Source organism: Corvus kubaryi, unplaced genomic scaffold (assembly GCF_017639235.1).
Source record: "Corvus kubaryi isolate FWS band 111438036 unplaced genomic scaffold, C.kubaryi_AGA036_p1.0 66, whole genome shotgun sequence".
Classification (NCBI taxonomy): domain Eukaryota; kingdom Metazoa; phylum Chordata; class Aves; order Passeriformes; family Corvidae; genus Corvus; species Corvus kubaryi.
The window spans coordinates 2,145,568-2,162,678 of record NW_024582054.1 but is presented as its reverse complement, the minus strand read 5'-3'; the positions used below and the strand labels follow the sequence as shown (position 1 = coordinate 2,162,678).

Below are 17,111 nucleotides of genomic sequence, written 5' to 3'. Positions count from 1 at the left end.
AAGAAAGGTTCTGAACAGGCTACTTTTCATGAGAAATGAACAGCTTAATTGGTGTGTTTCTCTATCAGTTTCTAAATTGCTATCCTTTGTTGCTTCTCACTTTTTTATCTTTTGCCTGTAGATGCCATAATGTCTGTAATGTCTTTAAAGTTGGGTTTCTGAGCAAGAAGAAAAGGAATATGGCCCTAAAAAGTTCTCTGTGACAAAAGAAAAGAAAATAACTACAAATTAGAGTGTTTGTGTCTATAGAAGACAAGAGTGATAATTACTGCTCAGATCATTTAATGGTGCATAAAAGAACTTGTACCTGAGAACTGGTGGCAAAATGTAAATTATAGTGATTAACTTTTACAGCAGAGCTTCTGGCTGGGTTTTATTTTTCTTTTCCACCCCCATTCCCTAAGTCCTTCCTGATGATTGTGCAGATTTCTCATAGCATCCCAGGAGAACTGCATTATGTAGGCCAGTAATTACACAGAATCATTATAGCTGAATGTCATTAAATGAAGCAGTGTGTGCTGATGGCATGAATTCCTTACAAAAAATTTAAATCAAACTTTCATTTCTACCTAAGCTATACAGTTTCTTATCATCTTCTTACCAAAATTAAAAGGGTAGTTTTGACTATTTGTAATCAAGTACATTTTTCATTACTTCTGATAATTTTAAGGTTATTATTTATTGTAGAGTGCTTTTATGAATGGCTCATCTGTAATTTTTGCAGACAGTCTTGTAGTATTTGAATGTTTTCATAATTCAGTCCTTGGTGTCTCAATAATTGAGCTGGGAGATAGGGGACCAATAGTGACTGTGTCCTGAGAAAGAGGACTGAGTCTCTTCCAGATAAAAACTAAGCTGGTCTAGGTATCTGTTACAGTATGATGAATTCTCTGCATGCTTCCTGGTGTCAAATGTTCTAATAACATCCCATCACTACCATAGTGCTCCAGCTCTGATTTAGTTTTCCTAGAGTTTATCCAAAGTGTTTTGCTCTCCAAATATGCTCTCACTTAACAAGTGTGTCTCTTTGCCCGTCAGTATTGTGTTGGCCTGCCTGTGTGCACTGGTAGGGTGAAAAGCTTGAGTCGTAGTCACAGTTCTGTGTGTAGTCCCAAAGCAGAATATCCTCCCAAAAATACTCTATTGTAAAAACCACAGCTCAAAATATGCAATTTACCTTAAAGAAAACCTTATTTATAACTGTGTGCTAATTTCACTTGCATTTACCAGGCCACTCTTGGCATCTATTATATGATGCATATTATAATAAATATTCAAGTAATAATACTTAAAATGCACAATATGTATTTATAGCATCTTATGCAATAAATATTATATATCCGTCTGCATCTTATATAAATTTTATGTCAAGCATAATTAATATCAGTTCTTACTGTTTCCCCAGTAACATTGAAGAGCAACACCATTAGCCTGTCTAGGAGCTGTTACTGGTTTTAATTAACAAACTGTTTTCTCACAATTAACGCTTCCTTGAGCAATACCTAATGGGTTAAAGAATTCTAAATGTGGCCAGAGATTTCTTTCTCCTTTTTCCCTACACTGAAGCAAAAAGACTTTTCTGCTTCTTGAGTGTATTTAGAAGGGGTAAAAATGGCAGTTTATGCTGTGGTAGTGATACCTCACAGATGGGCTGGTTTAACTCAGCATGTGTAGGAGATTTTTTTCCATATTGGAAGAGACAAAGGGGGAATGAAGAAAAATTTACTGCCTATTCCCCTAGCTCCTTATCTTCTCTGCTTTCTTGCTATAAATTATGCTTACTTGTATCTGTTACAAATATGACGGTTGTGCTGTGCGGCACCAAATATATGGGATGGCTGGACAGGAAAATTATCTTCCTGTGTTTTCTCAATCTGCTGTCTTTTGTATAGGCCTTTCAAATGTACAGATGGAGGAAAGGAAGAAATATAATTCTATAATATAAAATCTGTATTACTGTAATTGGATTTGTGTGCATGTGGAGAGGTGCATCTTGCCCCTGATGTGATGCCCCTGGGCTTGCAGCAGACAGTAGAAGGCTACAGTCCACCCAAGCTCTTCATCAAACTCACAGCACTTGGCTGCTGGGAATCTTGGTGTTTAAATTGAGCCACATGAAAATGAAACATATTTCAGGGTGATTCTTTAGATTCCCATATGTTGTCAATGAAGGGAGAGAAGAAACTCCAAAGCATTAATTCTCCCTGCATATCTGAGATACCTAATTTAAGACAAGCAGAATCACCTCCTTAGGATATATCTTCATTGACTACAGCAGGAGCCAGACAAGTGGCATAGATTAGGTAACTGACTGCTTGAGACTAAATGTAGGTGGTATTGTTTTCCCAGGTGGCAACACAAATTTAACCTTAAATTCTTCGTTCTGTTTCAGTAAAAGGGATAGATGTGAAAATGCATTGTTTTATTAAGTTATGGAAAGATTGGTGAAGAATTTTCTGCTAAGCTAAGGAAGAGGAGATTATTCAGTGACTTTATTTAGCCTTCCAGCTAATTTTTATTTCTCAGTCAGAAACTGTTCTTTACCATGGGGCCATCTGTTTCAAGTTCCTTCACTGCAGTGTTGGATACAGGGGTGAAAATGTGGATAAGTTGTGTAGAGAGCTGGTAGAAAACTGGTCTCCAGATATATAATGCTATTTCAGCATTAAAGCTAGATGTAACGTTTTCCTGTTATTGTGCTTATAAATGACTGACCTTTTAAGGTTGTTATAGTAAATATTGTCTAAGGCCTAGCACTCCTGATAGGAAGCTAGTTCCATCAGATTTGAATATCAGCATAACTAAAGAGTATCTTCCATCTAAAGCCCCTCTCCTTCTCCCATCAATAAGCTGCAGTTGGTCATCCCAGCTCCGTTTTCTGTCTTGACGAATAGTGATATCTGTTAGACACCTGCTCTAACTTCTCAATCTAAGTTTTTGGGTTTTTTTCCTTACAAATGCTACATAACTGCATTTCAGGTGAAATTCAGAAAGCCCTATTTTCAAAGCTGTATGGGTTTCTTCTTTAGTTTGTTGTGGGGTCTTAAAGAGATGTTTCTTGTTGCTTAAGTTCCTTCAAAATATGTTTTCTTTAAAAGGCAGGAATTCCAACAAGAGTTTGGACTTCAGTTCTTTTTTGCTAACTCAACTAAAATCTCATGTATTTTAAGCTGCCTAATGACAATGAACCCTAGATTTCCCCTTTTGTGAAGGGTGGTTATATCGTATCCTTAGAGGTTGCTTGCAAAATTTTTCTGTTACTTATGTGAGATATTTTTAATGAAACATTGGTGGAAGGCCCTTAAGAAGAGCAAACTGGTTTTGCTACTCTATCCGCTGTTGATAAGAATAACATCTTCTGCCTAGAGTTCTGCTTAAAAATCAGGTAAACAAGACCCATCTATGCACATTTGAGGCAATTTTTGTCTTTCTTATGTTCTTTTCCTAGTACCATGAGCTCACGACACTCTGCCAGCCCTGTTGTTTTCACCAGTGCCAGAAGCTCACCTAAAGAAGAGCTTCATTCTGCCACTTCTCCCCAGCTCGCACCTTCTTTCTCCTCCTCCTCTTCCTCCTCATCTGGTCCTAGGACATTCTACCCTCGCCAGGGTGCTACTAGCAAGTATCTGATCGGATGGAAAAAGCCAGAGGGGACAATAAACTCAGTGGGGTTTATGGATTCAAGAAAGTAAGACTTTTTTTGTTCTCTTGTTTGATCATTTGCTGTAATTGTAAAAGAAACATTTTGATCTTTGACAGTTCTCTGTAGAGAAGAGCTCAAAACTATTTAATACAATGCTTCATTTTCTGTAGAACTTAATCTCTAATCTAGTCTTCTGGACTAGGGTTTAAATATTTGATAGTTGGCTAATCTCATTCCCTGTTAACTTGTAAAAGTTAGGGGTTTTATCATTTCTAGAAAGCTCTGTGGATTTCAGTCCTATTAAAGCTTATCTTTTCTCGGGACTTTTTAAAGGTGACTCAAAATGCTATTTGAGCAAATATTAAAAATCCTCTTATTGTAGAGCCTGAGTTTTACTTAAACCTCTCATCCATGTAGTAGTACCATGCATGCCGTGCATTAACTCTGGCATTCCACGTTGCCTTGTTAAGATTGCTGCCAGTATCCAGTCTAACCGTCTTAAAGCTTAAAGCAGGGCAAGATAGCTCAGCATTACAATATTCAAGCATCTCTTTTGGAAGAGAAATTGAGAAAACAACTTACTAGTGAAAATATTGTTAAGTATGACTCAAAAAGCAAGTAGTTCAGAAAGCCTATTTCAAAGTAATTTATTCAAACCTTCTTGACTGTTACTGAGTCAGGCACAGTATCCCTAGATGATACCAATAACTGGCTGTCAGAAGGAAATGGTGAAACTTTGTGATAACTACATTATAAAAAGCCAGTTGAAATATTAAAGAAACTTGGTGATACGCTGCTTTCTGAAGACATATTTTTTTAGCTTTGTACAGAATGCACCTTATTTTAATGGATTCAGTCCATTATTGGGAAAATGTATTACATTAACCTTTGAATTATTTTAATGTATTGCTAGTTGATGTTTTTAAACAAGGTTAGTGCTTCCACAGGCATCCACTAAGGTGAGTCTCTGCTGTAGTAGTGAAACTTCTCCCATCCTCTGTGCCCTCTACTTAGTTTTTTTCTTTTAAAAACTTGAGGGTGCTATAATTCTTGTTTCATTCATGCCTCCTGCCCCAGGGCTTTGAGACCTGAATGTGTCTGTTCCATTTCATTTAAGACGTCACCAGAGTGATGGCAATGAAATGGCCCACCCTCGGCTGCGGGCATCGGCAAGAGACCTGCGAGCATCCCCAAAACGAGCATCCAAATCCACTGTTGAAGAAGAGCTGAAGAAATTGATAGATCTTGATAGTCCAACGCCTGAATCCCAGAAGAATTTTAAGGTATGTTAAAGAGAGAGAGACAGAATCTTTTCTATTCTCACCCATAACAGGAAAATAAAATGCGAGGCATTCCCTGAATTCTCATCATGGACAGAAAATAATCTGTTCGTAACTGATTGCTGGAGAAATACATTTGGTGAAAAGTTTCGTTATTACAGTCTCTGCAGTATTATTACAACTTTGTGTGCAGGTTTAAAGAGACTAATATGCCAAATTGCGAAGAACATTTAGTACTGCGGGGTTATGGAAAATCCTGTAGCGTTGTCTTACATATTTTAACTGTTCTTCTCTGCTTGCACCGCTAGACAGTGACATACTAACAGTATTGAAACTCCCTGCAAAAAGCACATTTTTATACCTCACTAATCCTGTTATCAAAAATGATCCCAAAACTTAAACAGATATTTTTGCAGAATAGTTAGAAACATTTCCTGATGTGTTTCAAAATACACTGAATAACGTGTAAGTGCATATATTAATTTTTAGAATCCTTAATTTGGAAGAGAATGTCTTGATTTCTAGTCTCCATGTAAAGCCAGTGCTCATCATCCAGAGCCCAAATTGTTTCCACAGCAACCATGCAGAAGAGAGAGCTGTAACTTCTTTTTTTGCTAGTAAAAACCTGAAGTGGCTTATTAAAGCTTGTAAGTGTGGGTTCCATACACAGATTATTTAAGATGTTGCTTTGAAGGCTAGAGATAAGAAAACCTTGTCATTGGCAAGATACCTTTTTCTTAGGTTTGTGGTAGTTCTGCAGGGGATTGGGACATGGGTGATGCAAACACCTCCTGTTGGTTGTTTAGAGCAAGAGAATTGTTCTCATTCCAAGATATCTTCCTAGGTTTGCTGTTTTTCTGCTTTGGGGTTAGTGAATCAGTTCTTACCCTGGTCTTTATTTCCTGGTTGCACTTTTGATAAATTTCAGCAAGTTAACAATGTTCTGTCACACCAATAAATGGCATCTTTTCCATTTTAAAAGTAACTTAATTTTGCCCACTGTATGACTTAGAGTTCATCTTAGAGAAGAAGTCTTACAGCACAAAATTTTTTGACACTTTAAAAGGGAAAAAAAAAAAAGAAAAATAACGATAATGGCCTGCATTAGTTCACTGCACCAAAAATCCTCCTCCTTTCTGTCTGTTGCCTGACATAGGCTTTGTTTGCCAGTAGAATTTGTTCTAGGCTGTGATTTTGTGTGTCTTGTACATCTTTGTATTATCTTCCCGGCCTTTCTTATCTCCTTACCTACTATTTGGGCACTGTATCTTCTCAGACAAGTAACTTTTTCTCTTTCCCCTGCTCTGGTACCAGAACTTTTCATTAGCAAAAAAAAAAAAAAGGCAGTTCAGTCTTCCATATGCCTTAGTAACAACTGTGTACCAGAAGCTGTAATTTCTGTAGTGTTAATGGTATATGCAGGTTCATAATGTGATGGGCAAGTCCTGAAGGAGGCAACACAGAGGGGAGGATTTGATAATAGAAAACTGGCATGAGAAATGGAAAGTTGGCTTCTTTATTTCCTTATCTTCTGATGATAGCTGGGCTTTGGAAGTAATCTTAATAATTCTGATTCTTAATCATAAAACAAACATGTCCAGCAATGTTCTCATATTAAAATTTGTAAGAGGTGAGGGGATTGGCAGGTTGTCTTCCTGTGTACAGTACCAACAGTCACTCTTCCATGCTCTTCTCCCACCTTGTAGTGTGGGATTTTGATCACAGGAATAGAATATTGTCTGTTTAAACATGGTTTTTCTTCTCCCCGAGAAGAGAGGACTATTTTTATGTGCAAATATGCAACTCTGTTTTTAATTGCTCCTTCTGGAAAACCCATTTTCTCCTTTTTTTGGTTTAAACTCTCTTACAGAGCAAATGAGGCTCTGTAAAAATTTCTCCATGAAAGCCTTTGGACCAAATTTCAACCAAACTGTAAAGAAATATTATGCCTTAAAGATAGCTATGTTGCTACAGGTTTCATGAAAATCAGAGTCTCTACTGGTGGGAATGGTCATGATAGCAGCTCTCTGGCACTAGCCTGGAGTTACACTCCAGGCTACCCCAGCATTGCCTTCTCCTTTGTGGAGCATGGAGGAAGCTGGGATGATTGTGGGGGTAGGACACAAGTTCTTCCTATTCATGGGACCATTTACTTACTTTTGATGCAAATACTTCTGGAGACCCACAGCAGTAGTGAGTGTTCGTAGTTGTTCAGTAATAGGAGACTTCTAATTAGCTGGCATTTTCTGGTGCTCTGCCTGCAGGAAGGCAGCCTCCCCCAGGCAGTGGGAAAACTCTGGTTTGTGCAGCATTCAGGCTCTTTCTGTATCCGTTTCTCTGCTACACTGTCAGCTCTGGAATCAGCAAGGGCTGCCTGGGATTTCCACTTTAGGAGAAATTTGAAGTCTGTTCAAAAGTTAGAATGTGAGATAGGCAAAAAAAAGAGCTCTCTCTATATATATGTTACCTAGTTACAATCTCCTTAAAAGCTAATTCCTTTAGTTTTTTCTCCTGTCCACTCTGAAAAAATGCTATGTTAATACTCAGTTTCTTATTTAAAAAAAGGTTTTAAAAGTTATTTCAAAAGCTTCTTTATTGATGATTTTTTTCTCATTTCTTTTTATTTGTGTTTATAAATGTATAGTCACACACTCTGTCCTGTCAGTCTCCCTTTCCCAGCACTCCTACCACAAGGCGTGCCTTGCAAAGGACTTTGTCAGATGAGAGTATTTACAGTGGTCAAAGGGACCACTTCTTCACCTCACGGGCCTCGCTCTTGGACCAAGCCATGCCAAATGATGTACTATTCACCAGCACCTACCCTTCTCTCCCAAAATCGCTGCCATTACGGAGACCATCCTATACTTTGGGAATGAAATCACTACATGGTAAGTGTATTTCCCATTTTTCGACTTTGTGAGGAATCCTTTTGGAATCATCTTGGGGTAAAATGTTTGTTACAGCAATTAGTAGTTCCATCTTGGTTTTGCTCAAATTAAGAGAGTCCAGTCACATGACTGAAAATATAAAATTTATATTTTTTTCCCTCACTTCAGTGAGTGCAAAATGGCATGATTGGTCCTGCATTTGCCTTGTGGAGGGAGCACAGAAATTTGCCTCATTGGCTGCAAGTTTCTGCCATTTCTTCCAAGAGTCACCTAGATCAGTTGGACCAATGGACAAATAATGTATGCCTGGTTATTCACCAGAGAGAACTTCAGGTGTCAGTTCCTGTAGTGTGGGATTATGGGAACAAATTGTGATTAGGAAAATAATGATACAGAAGTGGATAAGTGCTAGTGGACATTTGGATACACAGCTACAGCAGATACAGCTTTTATTGCACCAATTGTTTTTAGATTCATTTCCTTACCCTATCTATTTTACAGCACTTGAATTACTTATTTTAGTCACACAGCTAACTGGAAAAAGTTATTTGTAAAGTGCTGTCAAGAAGACACTCAGCTTTCCCCCATTAGTTTACTGAAAAGTCTCAGTATGATTATTTGATGGGTTGTGTGTTGCTGCATGTGAATGTCTCAGTTAGTGAGAAAGGGAATTTTCACAGGTTCCCACTGTACTTTATAACTGAGTTTGTTTTCCAGAGGTAGAGGTAGATCTCAGGGTAGGATTGTGCAATATTTTCTGAAGTACATGTCTACACTGATTTATTCATGTTTTAGTATGTTTCAAGAGGAAAATGCAAGGCTATCAATAGATTCAACTCACTATAGTGGGCCCTAAGCACAGTCTGTATTTAGCTACACAGGCTACATTTGACAGTGAAGGCTGATCAAGAAATCTATTTTAAATTCTTTTCATCTGACTGTGATCACCAGGCATCAGTTTTCAGTGTTGAACCTGACATTTTCTTGAGCTGTTGTGTCTGTATAACGTGTTTCTTGCATAAGAGGAAACGGAGCTCTCTTCATTTCTGTTTTTTATATGCACTAAAATAACTTCGCAGACTTGGTTGTACTTGTAACTGGATGGAGGATTTGGCTTCTGAGGGCTTGGGGTCAGAAGATTAGTGATGCCATCTGAGTACAAGTGGGAAGCGGCACTTGGTCTCCTTTCATTGAAATGCCTGTATTTTCCAAAAAGAAAACTACTAAAACCTTCTTTTGCTGTCATGTTCTCTTCCACACCAAACTGATAACTCCTCCTAGCACATAGCCTTTCTACCTTTGTCAACAAAACAAGATTTTCCATTTTCTTCAAAATGTAGGGCCTGCATGATAAAAGGACCAGCTATTTGAGTGGCACACAAATTGTCTTCCCACATACACTTTGCTGAGGAAAGGATTAAGTAAGCTAGATATTGAGTAGCACAAGTATTTGTTGGCTTCCAGTTATTCAAAATTCTTTAAATTCAAAGCTTCCAGAGTACATCCATTTTTTCTAAAGAGGGAAAATGGTGAGATAAAAATGCTCGTATTTACTCATCCGCCTTAACAATCCAACTCACATTTTAAAACAGGTAGCTTTTCAAATAGTTAGGTTTTAATCTAATTCTGTGTATCTTTTCACTAATTGGAAATATTTTCATGTTAACAACTTGCAAAATAACTCTTTCGAGAGCTAAGAACCGAATCCTCAGTGTTAATATTGAACCAAAATTACATTTACAAAAAGTAAATACGCACAGACACACACGCCAAAAAAAAAAAAATCAAGATTTCTGAGCAAAGAAGTGAATGCAGTGTAGCTTTTCTGGTCACTATTCCCCAGGCAGCAGTATGATTTAGCTGAAGTTCTTACAAAGTTAATTTAGTTAGTGAAGTTATATAGTTTAACTAGACTATCCGGGGGGGGGGGGGGGAAAGGAAAAGGAGGGGAAATAAACAACACAACTCATGGCATTTTGGGATTATATCCTGCCTGTCACACTGTCTGTTCTCTCTGATCCAAGCAGATTCTTCACTATAATCTTCTCAGCAGCCTCCTCCCAGGTGCCCATTCCATCTTCTCACCCCTACATCTCTCTGTTCTAATACTACCTACAAGGTTTTCAAAACTTTTCTGATCGAGAGCATGAGAAAGGAAGTTGTTGCTGCATCTGAGCTCATACATGTGACCAGGCATTGCCCATTTTTTGATTGTCCAGCCAGTAAACTGAAATAAAGTAGATAATTCTTGTTTGACAGTTTAGTCTTGCCCTAATTAGTGATAAAAATCTAAGTGTTTCGCTTTTGTTGTTTTAATCTGCACAAAAATGATAAGGTTTTTGTATCCTGCTTTCAAGCTTGCCAATGTTTTTTTTCCATAATGAGCCATGCACCATCTTACAGGTGGGTGTGGCTAATTTTTACTAATGATCTGAAGGTTTCACTAAACTGCTGAGAGATGTGCAATGCTCTGAAAGTAATATTAAGGTTTTCTTGTTCTGATTTGTCTTGGTAGATTTAAGTCGGCTCCCATTGGTTTACAAGGTTGTAAAGAGAAAGGAAAAAAACCCCATGGTTTTGTTGCTTTGTTTTGGGTTTTTTACAGAAGCAAATAGGTTCCAGGGCTTGTAGAAGCCCCAGCAAGAGGCAGAGCCCTCTAAAGTATTTTCAGCTTGTGCAGAGGCAGGAATTGTTGGGTAGAAGAGTATTGCTCCCAGCTCCAGTGCTGAGGAGTCAGAGCTTGACTTTTGAAGTGCTCAGCTGCAAAGATTCAGGCAGGTTAGAAAGGAGCCGAATGTTCTGGTTTTAGAACACTGCTTTGTAAAGGGCTGTATCTGGTCAACTGCAGTTGATCAAACATTCTTCTGAATTTTGGTTACAAAGTGCTGTGCCAGAAAAGTTAAGAATAGGGTATGCAATAGTATTAAGAAAGGAATTTTGGGGTGTTTTTATGGAGTTTGTAATCTATTCTGCATCGCTCCAGGAGAGTTTTCTGCCTCAGACAGCTCCCTCACAGATATCCAGGAGCAAAGACGGCAGCCCATGCCAGACCCTGGTCTTATGCCATTGCCTGATTCTGCCTCTGATCTGGACTGGTCAAACTTGGTAGATGCTGCCAAAGCTTTTGAAGGTAAGTTTTCAGAATATAACACTTAGGAAGCTGGTCTTTGTGCATGTTTCTTTAAGGGCTGTGGGATTTGTGGTTGGTTGGGTTTATTTTAATCCTGATTTTTGTTTCTGTTGTTCTTAATTCTCTACTTAGTCTGACTCTTAAGCTCATTTAAAATACCAAGTTAAGTGTTAAGAGCCTGAAACTTTGTATGTAATACTCTGATACCATTTCTTCATACTGGAATTCCTCAGTGCTATGGTTTGGCCAAATCTTTGTGAAACTGGTCACTTCTCATTTCATGTGAAGCAGTTGAAGATATCACAGCTGGTGTAGGAAAGGCATCCAGCACAGAAGTGCAAAAATAAAGTTATATAGTAGGGAAAAAGCACACTAATGATTGCTTTCTGCACTAGCAAGAAGTATGTGTAGTGCAGCTGAAGTTTGCTACCAAGATAATTTGGAAAATAGGCCTTGTTGGTATATACTTTTTCATTGCCTTCTTGCCTCTGCATACCCCAAAGACATAGATTTGCATGTAAGTGTTGTTTCATCCTATGGTATTTTCCATCTCCATGACACTTAGTAAACTGAAGAGAACTGTAAACTGCCTAGATACATTTGAACTTAAAATTAAATGCAGTTTAGACAAAAGAGAGTTTACATTACTAGAATCCAATGGAAAAGTCTTCTAGGTGTGTTAAAGAGAAGTTCCTATTCCTGATACCTGTATATATGCTGTCCCACCTTCATGGAAGTGTTTTTTCACTGATCCTGAATCTTTTAGACCTTATTCAGCATGGTTGGAGAAGGCTGTGAAGTAACTTGATTTCTTGGCTGTTTTCTGGTAGTAGCCTTACATATCATTAAGACAGTGCATGTCTCAGTGGGTGTTCAAGAGGTACTCGTGTCCTCTGCTCTGTTGCCACAGGAGTTGTAGAAGCAGCTTGGCTCATGTCTCTGCTGTGCAGTCTTGGGGAAGAGTATTCAAAGTAAGCCATAGTCCTCAAGAGGAGATGAATTTGTAGTGATGGTTTTTTCATCACCACATATGGGTGAAACTCAGGTTTTAACACGTTTCCCTGTGGTTGGCAGTTTGTCTTTAAAGGATCCCCTGGTTTTTGGTGAGATTTATTTGACTGTCCTCATTAACCTGAATCCCTCACTTGGTAAGCCCCAGACTGACTTGTGTTTCTCTTTAGAAGTGTGAACACAGTCACTGTGGTCAAGATAACAAACTGACAGCTCAGATGAAGAAAAGCTGGAGTAATGTGTTAGCTGGCAGCTTCATCTCACTGCTATAAAAATATATTCAGATTTGACTTGGAGAAGGATCTCAATATAATTCCATTGGTCTTTGGTTGTCTGGTCACAGTATAATCCCAGTCTCTAATCTCTGACAGGTGGCAGTAGGGATTGACACATACCAAGGAGCCTAAATTCTGATTTGTGATCCTGAACACCTCTTCTACACCACTGATTGGTGTCCTCAGCACAAGCACCTGAAGTTACAAATAGCAGTATCTGTACCAGCTGAAAGAAAAACTGCCTGGATCTCTGAGCTATACCAACCTCTAGTATAAAAATTTGCCAAACAGAAAAAAACAATACTCTTCGGCTTCCGGTGAGAGCCCAGCAGCTGCTACGGTTAATTTATTAAGCTAAAAGTCTTTATATTTCTGTTTGTGCTAGGAGACTCCTGAGGTAGGAGCAGTCAGTAGTTTACAGTCACAGCACACGTGACAGTGATATAGAGATGTGTAAGAACATTTGAACAGTTACAGGACAAGAGATACACACACAAGGCAGGAAAGAGGTTTCATGTTTCAATCTGGAAACATTTTATAAGGCATAAGGAAAAAATTTCAGGTTCTGAAAAATTACATTGGTCAAATTATGCACAGTGAGCTTTTCTTTCCTCAAGATAAAGGCATTCTTTATAGAGTGAATGAAACTAAAGTTGCTAAGTTATTGGATGGTATCATGCAGTCATACCCAGGATGATCTGCACAGTGCTGCTTGTGCCAGAGCCGGTACTTCTTGAATCCAGTACAGTGGAAAACCTGGTGCAAAGACTTGCACTGGCAGTTTGCATCTGTCAAGGGGACATTGGTATGTCATATCATCACTTTATCTTGCTTGAAACAGACTGAAATTGCTGAGATCCTGCAGCATAGCTCTTGTGCTGTGCATGAACAAATAATCATTACTGCTGCCATTGTTTTTCTCTGTGTGGTTGCCTTCTCAGTTCAGCGAGCTTCATTCTTTGCTGCTGCTGATGAAAATCACAGACCTGTGAGCGCTGCTTCCAGTAGTGATCAGGCTGAGGACCAGCTTACTGCACAGATAAAGCCTTATACAGGGTAAGTAAATACACCAGATGTGCAGGCTTTCCCAGCTACAAACCAAAGCAAAGAGTAGGGATATCTTTATCTGGAAGCCATCTCCAGGCTTCATGCAAGAACTCTTCACAAGATCTCATGAAGATGGAATTAGGAGGTGAAAAGAAAAGAATTTCAAGTCCAGTTGAACCTATTTGTAGGTTTTTCTTGCCTGAGATGTTCATGAACCTGTCCAAAGCAATGGTAATTCAAAGCACATACAGTAAGTTCCAAGTAGAAAGAAGTCAAGTGATGGGATGACCCCAATTAATCATGAGTTAAATTTGTTCTTTTGTTTAATGTGCTGCACGTGTTCCAGGTACTCTTTATTATGTTAATTTTGTGAATTTGTGGTGTACCCAAATGCATACCTTCATAAAGCCACTTGGTATAGACAAAGCTGTTAGCTACCCCATGTGAAGACAGTAAATCATATCAATACCTGTTTTTGTTTTCTGCTTTCAACAGTAAAGAATCTCCTCCAACTCTCGCCTCTAAAGTGGACCAACTGGAAGGTTTGCTGAAGATGCTGCAAGAAGATTTAAGGAAGGTAAGCATTTCATCTACAGAAGGATTTGTAAGACATGTATTTAGTGCTTGGTGATGCTAATAACTGTGTAAGCCTGCTTTGCCATGCCTGAGCCTGTGACAGTCTCATCCTTGTATGAGAAAGAGACATTTCTTTGCTACTTTTCTCAGGCTTCTAATTATGCACGGCTGGGATGGGGTGTCTGAATTTGTAGGCGTTTGATTCCTCTGCTTAAATTAGGAGGGTGATTCATAGTACCTCCGCTCCTAATTCAGGTGACACTGCAAAAGGCTTGAAGTTAGTCCATATAAATGTATCCTGCTGATGAAAAGTTGACAGTGTTATCTAAACATGTAATTTCTGCTGTGGAAACTTCCCGTATTGTTTTAATGCCTACTTGGTCCAAGAAGGATCTGCTGCAGTGAGATGAAGTCTCTTAGCTGGGAAAGTGGTTTACAGGAAGATTCCCTGCCTTTTGCTTAGTTAACCATCAGGACTTGTACATTCAGAACAGGTCATGTCCAATTTTATTGGACCACGTCGGTAGCCAGCTTCTCTATTAGAATCTAATACAGAGAAATCCTGTTCATGCAAGCAAAACACGAGGAAGGAGATGTCACTAATGTCCTTTGGATATAAACCCATGTGTTACTGCACATAAAATCCTTAAAAAGAATGAGACTTATGCTCTCAAGAGATTCTCGCTGCTCTAGATAGATAGGAAGCATGATCTAAAATGTCCACTAAGATCTGTATTTTTCCTTATGCCTAAGGAAAAAGAGGACAAAGCCAGCCTTCAGGCTGAAGTGCAACATTTGCGGGAAGACAACTTGAGGTTACAGGAGGAATCCCAGAATGCAACCGAAAAGCTGAAGAAATTCACCGAATGGGTTTTCAACACAATTGATATGAACTGAGAACGGTGTATGGGGAAGGAAACTATCTGTTATGAATATTATTACTGGGACTTAAGCTTTAATGCCACCTTAATTATGACATGTGAAAGTATAGTCAGAGCAATTCCCTGTTCTTCATCCTCCAATAACCCTTTTTTGCATCTCTGCGCGCACTCAGAACAATTGCAGATCAACAATCAATGTCTGCCTTTTGTAGAAAAAACAAAGTAAATAATTTTAAAAAGGTAAAATAAAAGTTTAACTGCTAAAATGTGAATGTCTATTTTTTGCACATTGTCTCTTTATCTGTTATGTACAAAATGATTTGGAGGCCAGGATCAGGCTTGCTGTTCCATCTGCCTCTGTTTCCATTAACTCCTTTTTCTCTGTTTCAGGTAATCTGCTTTTCCTTGCAGCTTTGACAAATATTATGACATCTAGAAAATTAGAAAGAAATGTTTACTTTACTGCTCTTCTAACATTGTTTTCTGAAGTATGCCACAGACAAGGGGATGTAATGCAATGTTTTAGATGTCTCCTTAGCAATTTGCGCTTGATTACTAGTGCTACCTTCCCATACATTGCAGAGAGCGCGTGTCCATAGTGTATGGTACAGTACAACCAGCACCACAGCTTAGAGAGAGACTAGAGAGGTGAGCCATGGGTGAGGCATATTATCACACATCTACTGCATTAGCATTTCTGGTGGCCTTTGTTTCCTGTGGAAACAGTGGCTGCAAGTACCTTTACAAACAGCAAAACTAGGCATGCTGCAATTCATACCCACATCAGGCAGGCTGAGACATAAGCGATCCAGCAACAGTGCTCAGTTAAGTACAGCCCCCTTCCCTTCCAGGGGAGTCTGTTGCTTGCATATGTGCAGGAGACTTAAGCTGAAGTTGTAAAGAGATTAAGATTTTTTTTTTTTTCCCCCTGAAATGTCTCCATGAAAAACCACAAACCATCACTGTGTACCTGCCCTCCCATTCTGTTTCTTTGGTTTTCTCAAATCACAGCAGGTTTGAGAAAAGTTTATTCAAGTTGTGTTTTATTGCATGAGAGATCTTATAAATCCTTTACTATGGAAGATAGAGGAATATGTCAAGGGGAATTAGAGAAGTGTATTTTTTAAAGCACTGGGACAGGATTGGAGCTCTGAAATCCCCAGTCCCCAGTGAAACTGTCTAGCACGAGATTTCCCAAACTGCTTCATGCCAGCAAAGTTAATTTCTTGTTCTTTGAAGGAACAGCTAACTTGCCACAACGTGTTACCTCTACAGAAAATACCTTTTAGGTGTCAAAATACAACTTTTAAGCACTACAGTCTGCTCAGTCATTGAACTGTGCAGTGTGCTGAGAAATCTTTTCTACTCCCTTCTGAGGATATAGTTACTACCTTAGTAAATATTGCCTTCCATAAAGTGCAGTGTATTTGGGGGTTAATTTCGAGAGCATCCTCTCACTCCCCTTTATCACATTCTCAAATACACAGATTAAAATCACTGGCACAGTCTTGTCACAGACTTCCATGCTCTCTTCAAATCCCTTTTTCACGCTCTTTAATCTTGCTGCACACAAGTACACACTACACTTCAACCTCAAACTTCATTTGTGATGCTAATCCCCATGGAGTTCTTCTCTAATGTTTTGTCACGGAAACGGATCTCTTTGGAACTATTTCTGGAGTGCTTTTGTAAAGGTTTAGAATGTCTTGGGTTTTTTAATGACTTGTATGAAGGAGATTTATATAATGCCTGATATTATTTGTAAATGGGAAATATTGCTAACATCTCTGAGCATCCCGAAGTCTTGCTTTTATTCTCTTTTATTTTTGTTTGGTTTTATTTTATTTCAAAAAATATTTTGGGACTTGGGGCAGACTATTTATTAGAGTTTTGCAACAGAGTTCTTCTTGTATGATGCCACTGAAGGCTACTTGTAAAATTCTGACAATAAAACTCATTTTAAAGGTTCTTCTAAACCATTTTCTGATTTTGTTGGATTTGTTAAGACTTTCCAGAGTGTCCATTTCTTCCTGCTTTCTTCTTGTACCACTTTTCTTAGTGCTTATTTGTACACGAGTTCCATTCTCTGTTAGATTCCTAATCTTTATCACTTTGAAGGCCATTACTTGTTATGTAAAAAACACTTCATCCCTTGACTTTCTACTTGTATTATTGCACAAATGTATCTTCTTCCCCCATTTACAAGGGTTTGCTGCCTTTAAGAGTTACTCTGGGCTTCACCAGAGTGATGTAAAGGAGAGGCAGTGGTTTTTTATAATTTATCAGTGTTTTTGAACTTACTTGGACTGAAGCTAATTTAGGTGAAAACCAAACTGTCCTGGCTCATCTGCCCAAGGACACACAGAGCTTTCAGCGTCCC

At 38.6% G+C, this 17,111-nt stretch overlaps 1 protein-coding gene across 7 annotated transcripts in view; it reads left to right on the top strand.

Annotated features, from left to right (window-relative positions):
- SIPA1L1 (signal induced proliferation associated 1 like 1) overlaps positions 1 to 16,710 on the top strand; it is a 206,277-nt gene extending 189,567 nt beyond the window's left edge. For 6 of the 7 annotated variants that reach the window (XM_042048146.1, XM_042048142.1, XM_042048144.1 and 3 more), the window contains 7 exons: positions 3,449 to 3,688; positions 4,761 to 4,926; positions 7,568 to 7,811; positions 10,795 to 10,941; positions 13,169 to 13,283; positions 13,770 to 13,851; positions 14,604 to 16,710. In XM_042048146.1, the coding sequence (XP_041904080.1) occupies positions 3,449 to 3,688; positions 4,761 to 4,926; positions 7,568 to 7,811; positions 10,795 to 10,941; positions 13,169 to 13,283; positions 13,770 to 13,851; positions 14,604 to 14,747 (1,138 nt within the window). In that variant the 3' untranslated portion in view covers positions 14,748 to 16,710. The remainder of the gene's footprint in view (positions 1 to 3,448; positions 3,689 to 4,760; positions 4,927 to 7,567; positions 7,812 to 10,794; positions 10,942 to 13,168; positions 13,284 to 13,769; positions 13,852 to 14,603) is intronic. The other variant, XM_042048147.1, reaches the window with a different exon arrangement.
- Positions 16,711 to 17,111: the final 401 nt, after the last annotated feature.